This window comes from Parasteatoda tepidariorum, chromosome 1, assembly GCF_982258835.1.
Source record: "Parasteatoda tepidariorum strain Cologne lab strain chromosome 1, Ptep-v5.0, whole genome shotgun sequence".
In the NCBI taxonomy this organism is placed as follows: domain Eukaryota; kingdom Metazoa; phylum Arthropoda; class Arachnida; order Araneae; family Theridiidae; genus Parasteatoda; species Parasteatoda tepidariorum.
The window spans coordinates 53198455-53215176 of NC_141755.1; the positions used below are offsets into that span (position 1 = coordinate 53198455).

General features: G+C 28.2%; 1 protein-coding gene across 5 annotated transcripts; it reads left to right on the forward strand.

Annotated features, from left to right (window-relative positions):
* Positions 1-440: 440 nt before the first annotated feature.
* LOC107443159 (protein-L-isoaspartate O-methyltransferase domain-containing protein 1) lies at positions 441-14821 on the forward strand. Of its 5 annotated transcripts, none has more exons than XM_016056936.5 (7): positions 468-605; positions 1873-1982; positions 2643-2723; positions 5150-5479; positions 9142-9416; positions 11751-11871; positions 13321-14821. In XM_016056936.5, exons 4-7 carry the CDS (start codon positions 5173-5175, stop codon positions 14259-14261), a joined length of 1644 nt encoding a protein of 547 aa, XP_015912422.1. In that variant the 5' UTR covers positions 468-605; positions 1873-1982; positions 2643-2723; positions 5150-5172; the 3' UTR covers positions 14262-14821. The 5 variants fall into 5 exon arrangements, with proteins under 5 accessions (XP_015912421.1, XP_015912422.1, XP_071035919.1 ...); XM_043043020.3 differs by lacking the exon at positions 468-605 and adding an exon at positions 721-840; XM_016056935.5 differs by lacking the exon at positions 1873-1982 and having other exon boundaries at positions 441-605.
* Positions 14822-16722: the final 1901 nt, after the last annotated feature.

Sequence of the window (16722 nt, forward strand, 5' to 3'; positions counted from 1 at the left end):
AAAAAAATTAATTATCGAACTAAAGCTTTAAAAAAAAACTTGATGCAAAATTAAATACTTCAATGTATTTACAAAAAAGAAGAAAAAAAAGTTTTAGAAAGAATAAGTTATGTTACGAGTTGGATATCGTCTGTACTTGTTCAGTAATATATATATGTATAAAACACCATAAAAAAATTTATTTATGTGAATTTATAAAGAAAATGGGATATGATTTAAATTTATTTCTGTATTCAATAATATCCGCAAAAAATTTAAAACCTTAATTTTTTTATTTATTTAGTTAAATAATGGACCGTAACAAAAAAAAACACATTTTGTATTACACATTTCGTTAATTTTTTCGTGCTAGGTGTGATCGGCCTACTTTATGAAAACCTGTATTGAGTGAGTGAAGGACGAAGTTTATTTCTGACGGATTGAAGCAGAAACCCTGTTCTGTTGCGGTGTGTTGTCTGAAATCAGCTGATCCGCTACCTACCCATAATCCATTGTAATATTTTCATCTGACGTCACGTACAGTTTACAAGCAGCAAACGAGGTTCTGAGTTCTATGACAAATGCAGCTATTAGTTAATTGTCTTTATCTTCTAAAAATCGATAAAGTAATTGCTAATTTTTCTGTATTACTGATCACTTAGAATTAAATCATATCGTTTCTGTAAATTTTCTATGAAAATAGTGTTTTAGCATTTTTTGACGCTTGTTCTTGTTTACGTCTTCCATTTCAGACAATGTTTGCCAACAATGATGTAAATTAACAGATGGCTCAATATTATCAATTTTATTTGCATAGGTTTACTTACATTCAAAATGAATATTTCGTCACGATTTGAATCTGTATGTCATAAATTTTCAATTTTAAGAGTTTCTTCTTATTTATGTTTCTTTGTTTCCTTCACCCTTTTGTGCGCAGTTCAGGAGTAAAATATTAAGAAACCTGCTCATTACTTTTTAATCTGTTTCCTAAAATAATTCAAGAAATAAATAATCTATTTGATTGTTAATTTTTCCCTTTCGTTGTTTCATAAAACTAATATTAATCATAAATTCATTTTTCAAAAAATTTATATGTTTATTCATACCATAGGTATAAAATGTTATTGAACATAAGGTTAATTTTATCTTGAATTTTCAAAATGTTTTTTAATTATTTCTTAACTATAAATTAAGCATTTTTAAAGTTATTTATTCTCTCGTTATTAATTATATTGGTTATTTAATAGAACAACTACTGAAAACCATCGAAAATGTATGGACAGAAATAATCTATAAATACTTATTTATTTGTGTGTTTAGTTTATTAATGTTTAATTTTTGTGTTGGAAATTATTAATGATCTATTGTAATCAATATTTTATTTTATATGAAAGTCTACATTAACTTATTATAATATACTTCACTGGATTCAAAATTGTATGTTTTTTTTTTTTTTTTCATTTTAAATATTTTTATTTTTCATATCTGAAATACTTAATTTATTTGAGTTTTGAAATTGCTGATAATATTTGAGACTAATAACCATTATTATAGACTAGCCTAATAACCAAACCATAGACTAATAACCAAAATTATATTTTGTTAGGACAATTTCTTGTCCAGTAAGAAAAATGAGTAGCTGTGAAATTTATAAATTAATGTCTCATTTTAATAAATATTAATGTTCACTTTTTTAATACTAGATTTTTCTTCTAATTTTGATCTTTTTATAATTAGTAAATATATAATTTTTTAAGAATTTTATAATTGGATTATAATAATGGTTTTATTATCCAAAGATGAAACATATTGTTTTTTAAACTGTAAGATGCATTTTGTATTTAATTTAATCTGTGTTTTATTAATATATTTATTTGATTTTTATTTTTTTAGTACAGTCAACTTAATATTGTGAGACATTTATTTTTCATGCTTTTCTGAATTGTCCATTAAGCATTGAAATATTTTCTCTTCCAAATAATATGCAAGTATAAGAATAAGAGGTATTATTTTTAAAACTATTTGTAATATTAAGGACTTTTAAAATATTGTTTTTAATAATGAAATAGTTTTTTTTTATTAAATTATTATATTAATTTAGTTTTTTTTTAATTAATTTATCCAAGCATACTGGTTTTTTAACTTGAAAATTTATTTTGTATATAATTCAATCTGAAATTTATTGACTTATTTATTAGTTTTTTATCATTTAGTACAGCTGACTTAATATTCAGTGAATTTATGTTTATACTTTTCTGAATTGCCCTTCCAACAGTGAAAATTTAATTGAAAGCATTGAAAATTTAATTTTTGAAATATTTTTGCTCCCAAATAATATGCAATTATAAGAATGAGGAGTTTTATTTAATACGTAATTATATATGGAGTTTTAAGATGTTTTCAATAATGAAATAGTTTTTTTTTATTAATTTTCTTCTAAAGTTTAAACTAGTTATTATAATTTCTTTGACTAAAGAATCATAATAAAGCTATAATCTATAATATTCTACTGAAAAATAAATTATCTATGCTAATTATCAAACAAAAGCAAATCAAAATTTTTATTACAATATCAATAAAATAAATTAGTTGAGTTTGTTTTGCTAGTTATAATATTTTATTTGTTTGTCTTTTATTTGCACTTAAATTATTTATTTTTGCAGTTGATTTGAATCATCGTTTAAATCCTTTGGTTATTATGAATTAATTACTTGATAAAGGAATACAAAAAATCACCATTCTTGGTAAGGACATCAAGTTATATTAAACTTATGTATTAACTTCATCTTTCAATACATGGTTTAAGTTTTTTTTTAAAACTTAGATTTATTACTCAGAATGTATGTCTTATTTTTTAGATTTCAAACAATTTTTATCACTTTGATACAGAATTTAAGTGAATTCGGAAAGATTTTTCCATTTGTCTCTAATTGATAAGATCATAAAATTCTAGTATATTGTATGAGGAAATACATCAAAGACTAAAAATTACGGCTCGTAATCTCGCTCATCAACATCATATGTATTTAAGCAATATATATATATATATTTTATTAAAGTAAATTTATTTTATAACTTGCTTAATTTCAACTTCATTACCTAAATCTTCATTCAAAAATGTTTGGATCATTGTATTAAATATTTAATTTTAATGTTATAAAAATTAATTTTTCTTTTCAGATAATTACGGTGTTTAATTAGTTGCATTGAACTAATCTAATACCAAGTTTAGTTCAAAGTAAGAGTAAAATTATTACAAATGAATGGATACCAATCATAATATGAAGTAGTAATCTAACTTCTCATTTTGTTCAATTTTTTTCTGAAACAACAACATAACGCAACATAAGAGGTTTATATAGAATATGGAAAGGTTAAAAATACAGTTGATTCTCGACAATCAAGTCTAATCAGCGGTCTAATTTGGCTAAAGTGTAGGCAAGATAACAGTGTAACTGAATAGGCCAAAGTTCAATTTTATATTGCTTAACATAGGTGGGTGCACAACATGCAACCCACTTTCAAAACACAATTTTTTAAATATTTTTTTTTTGAAAAATAAAAGACAATGTAGAGCATTTTGAATCTCCCAATTGAGTTATCAATTTTTGATGTGCTCAACTTGCACGGGCTCTATTGTAAATCTATGTTGCTTATCAATCGTTTTTTCAATGGTTATTTCTACAAAATTCTGCATGGTTTTAAAAATCTCAATATTTTCAATACGATATTCTGATGCGACAAATTTACTAATAATTTTTTGACTTGCTTTATTTTTGTCGATTCATTGTAAATCCAAGCCATGTTTCGATTGTTTTTTTGGCATTTAAAAGTACCATGTGTTTTTAAAATCCCAATATATTTATATTATGACTCTTTTAAACATGTGTTAATTTGTATCATTCTCATATTCATCCTCTTATAATCCTGCTGTTAGAAAATCATGTATTTTTCATGTTAACGCATTAACGCCTGAATTTATTTGCTGTGATGCAACAAAGCTCCTATTTGAAAAGTTATTTTTTTAACTAAATGAATATGTCCTTCGGATAGCTATTATTTGCTTTTTAAAAGAATAAAAAACGTTTGCTTGATGTAAAGAAGAATTTTCATCAAATTTTATAATTCATGTGACGTTTATGCCATACTAGGGTCAACATATTTAATTAAACCGGGTTTAAATTGAAAAACTGTAAAGAGGAGAAACATTTACACTGATTTACTAAAAGATCATTGGCTGAAGCATTGCAATAATAATAACTTTTAAATTACAATTAGGCACTGCATAAATATCGGTATATTTGTCAACTTTTCACACCTCCAAAATTTTATGAGAACTTGGAAGTAGACTTAAAAACTGGTAATAAATTCATGGACATTTGTTGCTCATGAAATGTTGATGCCATATAAATAATGTGATATGAATAACTCTGTATCAATATACCCCTTTAAAAATCTATTTTTAATAAGTTATATGCAATTAATTTTGCCTTTTCCTTCATATTTTCTTAACATATATGTTTTTTTAGAAGAACTTTAAATTACATTCAAAAGAAAAATAAGAATAAAAAAAAGTAAAGATAATTTATTCACAATTATTGCTAAATATATAACATAATGAAAACTTTAAAAACATACCATAAAACTACTAATTTAATGAATCTAGAACATAATCTGTGTCACATTCAATAATTGTTATGCATTGTTATTTGAGAGCAAATGTATCATATTCCGTGAAAACAATGTGAAATATTTTTCTCTACAAAAATTTTTTTTTAAGTTTTAGAATTCCATTTTTTTTAATTTTAATATTTTTTATATTAGGCTTTCTCAGCGGTTGACTTATATGCCCGACATACCAGAAATTTGCAATGTTTTAATCAAAAATAGTGGATTGACTCATACACCGAGATAAACAGTAGTTTAGATTAATTGAAAAAAGTCCTTTTCATTGATATTCTTAAACTCTCTGAGCATTAATTCCAGCTTTTTAACTCCTCAGTTGCTAAATTTCCTTAATGAAATAAACTGTTTCACTCATGTTATTCAATAATAAAGTGTCTGGTAAGGAAATTTCAATACAATTTTGCAGTGAGGCTCAATGATCAGAGAGTTAGTTAGTTTTGATAATGCAAATGTTGTTTGAATTCATAATTTTTATTTTTTGTAGCTATAACTTGGAGACCTCTTGATATGGGTGGTGCAGTCAGTGCCGGTGAAGATAATGATGAACTTATTGATAATCTTGTAAATGGAGAATACATTAAGACATATGTAATTGAAAAAGCTTTCCGCGCTGTTGATCGGGGAAAATATTTTCTGGAAGAATGCCGGGAGAATGCTTATCGAGATCTAGCATGGAAGAATGGAAATATTCATTTATCTGCCCCTTGCATTTATTCAGAAGTAATGGAGTCATTGAAATTGGGTCCTGGTTTGTCTTTTTTGAATCTTGGAAGTGGTACTGGCTATCTTAGCACCATGGCTGGACTTTTATTAGGTAAAGTAGGCCGAAAAAATAGACTCTTCAACACATTTTATTTTATTTTGTTTAAAAAGATTTGCACAATGATTTTACTGTGATAAACTTTGTGTTTCTCCAGAAGTATTTATTTGATTTCTACTACCTGAAAAAAATCTCTTGGGAACTTATCTTCACACAAGTCCAGCTTCAAAGATTGCAAAAATGCTTTAGAATTACCTATATTCTTATCATTATTCTCTTTGCCTTTTTACATTTTTTGTCCAGGTTAATTTTAGTCATGTTGTTAATTTTGTCACATTGTTATTGATTTTGTTATCTTAAATAATGTATATAATGAAGTATTACCCTTACGTGCACTATAGTTGTCTATAGCTCTTGCGCTATACATTTCATGATTACAAGAAAAGTTTATCATAAAAATTATCCTTCAGTCCAATATTATTGGATTAAAAGAATACAGATAAAAATGTCATGTATTTTGTATTGACTTGAGCTTGTATTTTACTTTAAAAAATTAAGTTTCTAATCTATATTTCTATGTAGGCTGTTCAATAAGTAATAAGACTAAAATTATAAAAAATACAGAATACCTTCAATCATCATCATTTACATGGTCTTTTTCAAAATAACTACCTTGGCACATAATGCATTTATCCCAACTTTTTGCCCACTTCTTAAAAACATGGAGAAGTCCGTTTTTTGAGAGTGTTTTAAAAACCGTCTCCGCAGCCTTTACACATGATTTATTGCTTGGAAAATTTTTGCCTCGTAATGGCTTCTTAATCTTAGAAAACAGCCAGAAATCGGATGGAGCGAGATCAGGACTGTATGGAGGGTGTGGTAAAATCTCTATGTTGCTCTGCTGCAAAACATCCTGTACGCAACGAGCAATATGTGGTCGGGCATTGTCATGGTGCAATCGGAAGCCATTCCGGAGCAATGGACGTTTCCTTTGAACGTGCTGTACCATTGTTCGTAGCACATTCGTGTAGTATGAGTCATTTACGGTATTACCGGGTTCGACAGCGTGTTGATACACAATTCCTTCATAATAATAAAAAACTATGATCATAACTTTAACAACCAATTTCACAGTTTTTACTTTCTTGGGAGTAGGCGAAGACGTATGCTTCCATTCACTGCTTTGTTGTTTCATGGTCGAGTTATAGTGGTACAACCAAGCTTCGTCTGCTGTGATGATGCGCTTTAAGAAATTGTCGCCTTCTTGTTCCACTCTTTCTTTCCATTCTGTACACACATCCACTCGATGCTGCATTTTCTGAGGTGTCAACAATTTCGGAATCCATCATGTGCAAACACGTTTCAGTTGCAAATGTTCGTCCATGATTAAGTGAACACTTCCTACAGAAATATTCAGGAGAGCATGCAGCTGACATACTGTCATTCTGTGGTGTGTTAGCGGCAGATGTGTTAATCATTGTCTCTGTGATAGACGTGGAAGGTCACCCTCACGTTCAATATCTTCCACATTTTGCCTGCCTTCCTTGAAAACTTTATGCCAGCAAAAAATACTTGCCCTCGAGATTGCTTCATTTTTGAAAGCTTCGCGTATCACGTGAAAGGTTTCTGATGCTGATTTTTGCTGACAAACAAAAAATTTAATAGCATATAACGTTGCTCATAACGTTGTTCCATCGATGCTTGCATTTCAGCAACTGGCCACGTCTTGTAGGTGCCCACAAACATGCTTCATTTCAACCACGTGATACTCAGCAACATGAGTCTGTACAAGCCATCTATTGGTAGCTTTTGCTAACACAAACAACAAACTTTTTTTATGCCTCAGAAATCATGATTCCGATGAGTAGTTTCGTGACAGTAAAATTAGTCTTATTATTTATTGAACAGTCTCGTATATAAAAAAATGTTTATTCCGATCTCTTTAACTCATGAATATTCAATTAATCCAAGCACAGTAATAATTAAAAATTATTTATGGAATAATTGTTAAGAAATTTATTTAATTAGGTACATTTTTCTTACTTTCTAAGGAATGAGCCTAATTCACTTACATTTTCTTATTTTTTGAGCTTGAAAGCTCATAAAGCAGATTTGCTTAAAAAGTCTCTAGGAAAGCATTATTTGTTCGTTTTGAAATATTGTGAATGACTTGTTTGTTATGTCAAGAAAGTTCATTTTGATCAGGCTTGACAGTTAAAGGCAAACTTCATTAGTTTTTGTTAAGTATAATTACTTATTAAATTGTTCTCCTTAATATTTTTATTCAGACTTTATGTTGTAATTAATAAGCTGTTAGTGATAAAAATTTGGTTTTTTGTCTTGCACTTAACATGTTTCTAAGATTTAATTCTTGTTTTAAAGATTAAGATATAATTTTTGTTTTATGATTGTAATTTTTGAAAAATCCCTAAATTTTACTCAGTTGATCTAGAAGATTAACATAATTCATAAAGTCTACATTAATGCAAGAATGTATGTATATATATTTATATACACTACCCTACAATAAAGGAGGAGACACTTTCAGTTTATGACATTTTTTTAAATTTCTCAAGAAATGCTTAAAAGATTATTTTCTAACTTTAGAGATGTTTTACTTCATGCAATTTTTCATACTTAGCAATAAAATTTAAAGCTTTCAGAGGTTTGAGAGACGTACAATAAATTACGAAGGAAAACAAATATTTTTGAACACCCTATGCCAGAAAATAAAGCAATAAACTTGTAACTTACTATTACTTTAATTCTTATTTTTAATAACTGTAGTTTCCTGAACCTAGAGTAAATATTTATGGAGATATGGACATTTTTATAAAATATTAATTTTTTCGCCCTACATATTTTCATTATAACTTTATAGATATCCAATGGAATTAAAAAAAAATTTTGCTGCAATTTAAGATTAATTGCAAAATCGTCGATTTAAAATTTTAAAGTAATTCGCGAAAAACTGCATAACTTTTGAGTATTTAAGCTAGTTCTTTTATACTACGTATGCACTGAAAAAATTTTTAAAAGTTTTTTTCATAATTTTGTTGTGAATCATATTTGGAAATAAATAAAAAAATATTTGATTTGAATGTCTTAAAAATGTTAAAAGTTTCAAGCAATTTTCTAAGTAGTTTTTGTACTTTTCAAAAGAAAGTTTAAAACGATGAGGGGTTGTTCCCAAAAGTTTATTTTGTATCACAAACAAAATTTAATAACAAATGATTATACCTTACAATAATCGTATGGAAACTAAACTTGGATGGTATGAAGAAAAAAACATACTTTTATTAGGGGTGATCCCCGACAATGCCGGTCTCATTTTTAATAAATTTTGTTTAATAGTACAAGATGAAATTTGGGGATAACCCCTTATTGTTTTTAGCTTTCTTTTAAAAAAGTATACAAACTACTTAGAAAATTGGTTGAAACTTTTAAAATTTTTAAGATATTCAAATAAAGCTTTTTATCATTTGTTGCGATTTGTACGATTTCCTACAAAATTATGAAAAAACTTTTCTAAATTTTTTAGCTTAACTATTAGGGGAACTAGCTTAAATACTCACGTCTTGAAGAGTTTGTAACGAATTTTATTTCAAGAGACATTCTGTTAACAATAGTAATAATTGATGTATATATATGCATACATACTTATAAATTTTTGATTTTATTCTATACAAGTTTATTAAGTATCTGCTTTCTTTTAGGACCTTACGGAACAAACCATGGTGTTGAATTACATCAAAGTAATGTTGAGTATGCAAGGAATATTTTAGACGAGTTTCAGTCTTACTCTCCAGCTTTGGACAAATATGATTTTTGCCCACCTTCTTTTGTTGTGGGAAATTGTTTACTTTTGGATTCCTCTGCTCCTCAGTATGACAGGGTATACTGTGGTGCCTCTTGCCCTACTGAACATGAGAATTTTATCAAGAATTTAGTGAGAGTGGGTGGGATTTTAGTAATGCCTATAAATGATAGTGTAAGTATTTCAATGATTTTCAAATTAAGGTATTCGTGTGCACCAAATCTATAAGCTTTTTTTCTTTTCTTATCAACCTCAGCGTTCCATAATTTTATCTCTAGTTTGTAATAGTTTTATATTTTTTTAATTGAAATTTTAATTTTTTACTTTTAAAGCAATCATTTTTTAATTAAGTTTTTAGTATCCAAACTTCTTTAACCCCTTGCCTGCCATGGGCATATCTGTAGGCTTTGCTAAGCCGATGCATTAACTACCCCTGGTGTATATCTACGCCTTTGTGAAGTGTGCAATGCGCCTGCCATGTTCTGCTATCAGTAAAACTACTCCCACAGCTTTGGAGTGCAAGATAATGATCTTAAGAGTGTTTTCAAAGGATTTTATACAGGGGGGGGGGGTTTAAATTGAAAAGTGTGCCTCTTTTTGTCTAATACACCCCAAAACTATGCACACTCTATAGAAGTTGGTGGCACTATGAGGGTGAATTGCGAAATTTTCCTCGGCAGGAAGGGGTTAATTTAATAATATCCTTTAGTTGTTGCTTAGTTTAAGGCTTATAAAGTTATGTGTCTTGCAATGCTTTGTTAAAATATTGTTTTTTAGTATGTTTTGTTTTTATTGTATATCTTCAGCTTTGTGTAAATAATTGAACTGAGTGCTTTTTTTGTTTTTGTTTTTTTTGTTTTTTTTTAACATGAGGTTGTTATATTGTGAGTACATAAATATGTTGTAAATATTTACTTATAACTAAAAAATACGAGACTTATTTTAACAAAGCAATGTTTGACTTTTATATAAATTAGGTAATTAATTAGAATAATAAAACAACTTTTTTATGTTATTGTGAACTTTAAAATATTCTTTAAAATAGTAGTTTTATTGGTGAAAAATGCAATAAAAATAATATGCTTGTTTGTGGCATTACAATAACTTTGTGTCTATGAAAGAGCAAGCAGAACTTAATGTAACTATCATTATAATGGAAGCATCGTTGTACTAATGGGTATAGACTGCGCTTATTTTTTAACTACTTGCATTTATTTTGCCTTATACACTCTGAACCTTATTCTTTAATACCTGTATTAGATATGCCTGAAAAATTAGTAATCATAAAATTATATTTATTCCTAAAATTTTTCACGAAATGATAGGAATTATACAATCCAGCAGCAATTTTAAATATTAACATCAGTTTATTAATGATAAAATAATAGGTAATATACCTAACTCATTATATATAAGTAAAATGTCGTAAAAGGCATAATAAGTAAAAGGCAGTGCATTTTACCAAGCAGAGTTCAGCCTTTATGTATGAAAAAGAAATGTCGATATTCATTCTTAACTCTTATATGCATTGCTGCTTTCAATAGGATGTATAGGTTTAATCAGAGTTCTGTCAAAATGCCAGACAATTTTGATCGCTAGACTACTGTGATATTAGTATCTCCTAAGTGAAATGAGTACCAATTGCAAAGCAATGCAAACGGATCTACAAAAATACTTGAAAAGGAACTGTGAAAATCGGTTGCTCTGGAATGATAGCAAGTAGGGTTATTTAAATTTAATGGTTTCGGAGCTGTTTAATATATGTTCCAGAGAAATTATTTCAAAATTCAGGACCAACCCTAGATGTTGCTATTTAATAACTTTCTTCTTCTTCTAGATTATTGTTTGAATATTACTTTAGCGATAAAGGGCACTGAGTAAAAAGGTAAATTACATAAATATTAATTAAATATATTATATAGTGTTTTAGTTAGATGCACATTTGAACTCTTCTCTGTCAAACAATTTATATATAGTGTGCAAAAGGTAGGGTACCATAACCTATACTATGATAAGTACTGTAGTCTGCAATATTACATCCTTTTGTGATCACTTTTAAATTTTTTTTTCAATTGTAAGTTTAAAAATTTTATAAGGAACTTTATTTTAAAATATAAATTCTTTCAATTTATAAGGAATCTAGATATATCTAGAATGTTTTTTACATAGATGTACTCAAACCCCTTAAGTATCTTTCTTCCTCTTATTTTTTTCATTTCTTCCTATTATACTACTTTTGCTTTTTATATTTGTCTTTGTTGAAAATACTGTTTGTTTTCGTAACCTCACATACATAATGATGTTCGTGTCGATCACAGCATCAGCTTACGGGAAAATTCTGAATCTAATCAATCTGAAACCACAATGTTATTATTAAAGAAACATAGAATGTACGATTGATTAGTAATAGGGTAAAACGTAACATTTTTACAGAAATTGTTTGAAATATTATACTTTTTTTGAATTTCTGTTTTACAATGTATATAAATATAATTCTTTCCTTTTAAGCTTATGCAAATAGTCAGAACTTCAGAAACAACTTTTGATGTGAGAAATGTATTACCTGTTTCCTTTGCATCTTTAGTAGTTCCTACTGTTGATGATGGTATATTAACTTCTGTTAAACTTCGTAAGTATACTTCATGGATTAAAAGTTTCTTGTCTGTAAAACTTAAAGCAGTCATGCACTTTTTTATTTGGATCATAAACACTACCTCAATAATTACTATCAAGATAGTGTTTCTTAAAAACACTATCTTGGTATCACAATTTTTTAAACAATTATGTTACCCTCTGTTGTGTATGTTCGAAAGTGTTTGAATAGAAAATTAAGTTACCTGAAGCAGTAGACAATTTGCACTCTAGTGAAATTTACAATGTAAATCACTAAAATTACTTTTCGTTAAAAGTGTATAGAGAAATAAATCTTACTAATTATATAAAGTACTAATCTTACTAATATATAATTACTAATATATAATTACTAATATATAAAGTACTAATATATAAGCACTAATCTTACTAATTATATATTAATACTAAATTATATAAAGTTACTATGGACATGGTAACAGGCAGGAAAAAGGGAAACTGCAATTTAATTTTCTTGGACAGGTTCAGTTGAAAAAAAACGAGATGTTTATATAAAACTGAAAAATGTAATTTGATCTTACCATTAAAAAAATTGACTGTTAATTGTATCTGTCAATCGGCAAGTTAATTGTATATGTCAATTTGTATCTGAAATATCAAAAGCTATTACACAGCCATTGTTTTTAAAATTCTAATTTCTATGTATCTACATTTATTAAAAGGATAAAGTAAATTAATTTGAATGCATAAAAATGTTTTTTGTTTATTGCAGGGAATTAAATTTACGGAACACACTGTTTGAAAATGTTGTATATAACAAGAGGTCACTTAAAAATTTCGTCATACTTCTTAGAGAGTTAGTACACATCATCAGAATTAAAATTGTATATGAACCCATGCTCGAAAATGTCATTGTGGCTAGTGCATTCCTATTATGACCTGTACAAGCCATAATAGAGACGTGCAGTTTATAATAGGGAAGCACCACTAGCAAGATATGTCTACATTTCTGAGAATAAGTTCCTATAAAATTTTAATAATTTTTAAGTAAAAAAAATGTTTCTCCCCCTGAAAGTCTCCCCTAAAGTCATAACATTTATGTGACCCCTGTTATATCTAACGTTTTTTTGTTAAAAAATGGACTAGAAATGTTATTAAAAAAAAAAGAACTAGTTTGGATAGAGAAACCTATCACAGATTTGAAATCCATGATACATAATATTAGATCAATTACAAAATCTCATGCAACAGGAAACAAAAAAAATTTTTTCGCCTGTTTAATTTGACTTAGTGATAGAAAAAAGGATAGGAACTTATTTGATAACCCATGCATGTTTCTTTATTAATTTTCATCTTTAGAATTGGAAAAAAATATCAGATTGTAGATGCTGATTTTCGATTTAAAGGAACTGTGAATTCATTGAAAGTATTATAAGCAATTCTTAAAACTCATTGTCCGATTTTTAAATTTTAAAATTTTTTTTAGCTGAGAAAAGTCCTCTGCTCTTGCAAGAAATTTGCAGAACTGCAATTCGAGTGATTTTGCGTCAGACGGTTGAAGTGGAAAATCCATTTCTAACAGAAAAGAGAGTCATCAAAAAAAGCAAGCATAAAAAGAATAGGAGGTTCTTCAGAAGGATTGTCATCCCATTTATTGAAGAAGCCAGGGCTGAAACCCCAGAACCTCCTGCTGTTGACAGAAGGGAAGAGGATTTAGCTTCAAATGATGAGGACATACAAGTAGCTGGTACAAGTGAAGACAAAAATGCTGAAGAAGTTGATTCTGACAACTCTGCTCATGCAAATAACCCAGGCACTCAGAAAATATTTTTAGAGTTTGACTATCAGGATTGCAACCCAGAACTGGCAGATGCCGGAAACGATAAAAACGAGGAAGTCGATGTCGAGATGAGGCAGGAGGAAAATGGAGAGTGCAGCAGTGCCTGTAAAAGTGGCAGGCGTCGAACATTGACTGCAAATGGCGACAGTGGTATTGACAATATCAGTGATGATTCTTTACCAGAAGAGTGTGTTTCAGATAGTGATAAATTTGAAGACGACGAGTCTCCCGATCCAACTGCTGAAAGAAACAGCGATGGAAGGCCTGGTAATTCCAGTTATCTGAAAAGAAGTGCTGAAGAAAATGCGGAAGAGGATTTAGCAGTGATTTCGGACAATGTTGCCCCCAGACGAAGATACCCACATTGCAGAGGTTCCTCTGTCATTTTCAAAAGAGTCGCTTTCAGTGATCCCGACAGCGACGAACTAGAAGAAATCGATAGTGATTCCGACACTAATGAAAATTTACCTAGATATGATGAGAAGAGCTACTTGTCTAGATACACACACTTTCTGAAACAAAAAATAAATCAGCTACCTATACCTCATCCACTTAAAATATATTTGAACTTATCCAGGCCTGTATAAAGAAACAATTGAAGAGTTAACTGCAATAAGGATGTTTCTCCAAGTTTTCACATATTCAGAGAATGGTTAACAGTGTTTGTCTTTTCAAAGTTTTAAGTTATAAGAAATTATTGATATTAATTAACTTTCAAAATCATTTTAAATATTAGAATAAGAAATTCCTGACCCAAATTTCAACAAGCAATAAGTACTAACAAAAACTAAGACAACCCCACAGCGTCACATGAAAAATTTCTTGCTTGTTTTAATGTTAGAATATAGGAAAATCAGGATGTAACTCGTGAAATTATGCAATGCATAAAAACATGGTAAAACTTGAAAATAATTGAAGCAATGCAAAAACTCTTTACAATTTTGTCTTAGTATTTTGTTGCTAATTATACAAAAATTGTTACTTAGGTGTTATCTGTTTGATCAGGCCTTATTTTTTTTATTTTTTATTATGTATTGCAAATAAGGCCCTATAAATCATCTGACAAAAATGCTACGATTTTTTAAAATTATACAGATTAATTGAAAATAGCCAGAAAACAACTGAAAAATAAAATTGTACTCAAAAATATGCATTTTATTTATTTTAATGACTTTATAAAATTTTTTCAAATATTAAAGTAAGCAGATCTGTTTTTTGGGGTGGGTGATCGCGTAGGGCCACCAAAATTTGGTTAGTGGTTATATTACAAGCTTATTTTTTTTTACATTTATTAAATCTTGGATTTATTTTTAATATTCATACGAGTTCTTTAATTCCAAATGTGTTTAATTTCATTTCAATGTCCTTTTACATCAGTAATGCAATTTTTAAAATGACATGAATTGAACTTTTATGTCATAGAAATGAATTGTATTGAAAATTTCAACTATTGCTGATTTTTGAGTATGTGTGTGTGTAACGGAGGACAACCCCTGAGAACTGCAGCGGAAAATATCAAGAAAAATAAAAAAAACTATTCTTGCGAGTTGGCATAATTTAAACATACTTAATTTAAAAATAATCATTGATTTAAATCGCATGATTTTCTTTTAAATCATAGTACTAGAGGAACTGCATAGAGTTTGTCAATGAGCAATTGATGTGGAAAATATTATTTATACAGTACTGATTTATATAATATATTATACTTAAGACAGTAATAATAAACAATTGATATCAAATCTCATTGATAATAAATGTTATATTGATAGAATTGAGGAATAAGTTAATAAATAAGGAAAAGAAATTTCTTTTTTTTATTCAAGAGCTTGAATGTAGATAAGAGTGTAACTTTTAATTCTTCATTGTTCATTTTATATTTTAAATTGCTCATTGTGTTATGTAAAATATAATTTGCTGTTTTATTATCAATAAAAATATATTTCGATTATACCCATTTAGATTTATGCACATGCAGGACTGCCAACTTTCTAGGCGCTTTGGGAAATTTTCTTCTAGTGAAGTTTATGCTTTGATATATGATTCTTTGTTTTGCAAATCTGATTTTAAGGTTTATTTTCCACACCACTACATGTAAATGACTCAGATTTTCATATAAAACGTCACTTTTTCCCCCAGCTTTCTCACAGAAAGTTGAAATGTTGAAAAATATACCCAAAATTCAAAACGTTTTTGTCTACCACTCTAATAAGTTAATTTGCAAAAAGCGTAGTAATTGACAGCCCTTCACATTTTTTTCAATACAAGTCATTCGAAAATTTATTAAATAGCAGTACGGGTATCTACTTATAAATAAAGAATAAAGATTTGTTCTGCCAAAAATAATTTATTTTTATAAATGCTTTATGATCTAAATTTAAATTAATTTACTACTTTTCATTCGACAAATTGATTTTCTGTCTTTGCAATTCATTAATGTTTTGAATTTGATAAAAAATGACTTCATTTCTTCAGTAATTAGTTCATAATATTATCCCTTTTTTATTAGTGGTATTAAGAACTTTAGTTACAGTTATGTTAAATAATATTAAGTATTTATGCATTTTGCCAGATCGTTAAAAGAGAACAGAATTTTTAAAAAATAAATCTAATGATTAATATTTTATTTTATAACTAGTTAAACAGCTGACCTAATTCTGATTCTAAAACTATCAATGTTCGGTAGCCTTTTAATTTTGAACCCAACCCAGATGTCGAAAGCATCCTGGGATCAAGAATTGGGACAAACTAGCCTTCGTGGAGGACCTTATAATAGAACTAACCCATATTTGCATTATAATATTTTTTGTCAGCGTGAGCCAGGAGCAGTATCAAGCTGACACCGCTGGGATTTGAACCTGGTCACCACAATGGAAGGCAAGCTCCCTATTAACAGAACCACCTTTGTTAAATGCTTGAAATGTACTTTGTTTAAAAATTAAATTGATATTTGACGATTATGGTAACAATTGTAAATTATGCGGTTTTCCAAATCACTGCATAATTTGTAGGATTATAATTATAAATGATCAGGCAATTACTTACCCT

Coding starts and splice junctions, on each gene's coding strand:
- LOC107443159 (XM_016056935.5), top strand. CDS start 5,173: ATGGGTGGTGCAGTCAGTGCCGGTGAAGATAATGATGAACTTATTGAT. Junction 9,417..11,750: donor TAATGCCTATAAATGATAGT/GTAAGTATTTCA, acceptor TTTCCTTTTAAG/CTTATGCAAATAGTCAGAAC. Junction 11,872..13,320: donor ATTAACTTCTGTTAAACTTC/GTAAGTATACTT, acceptor AATTTTTTTTAG/CTGAGAAAAGTCCTCTGCTC.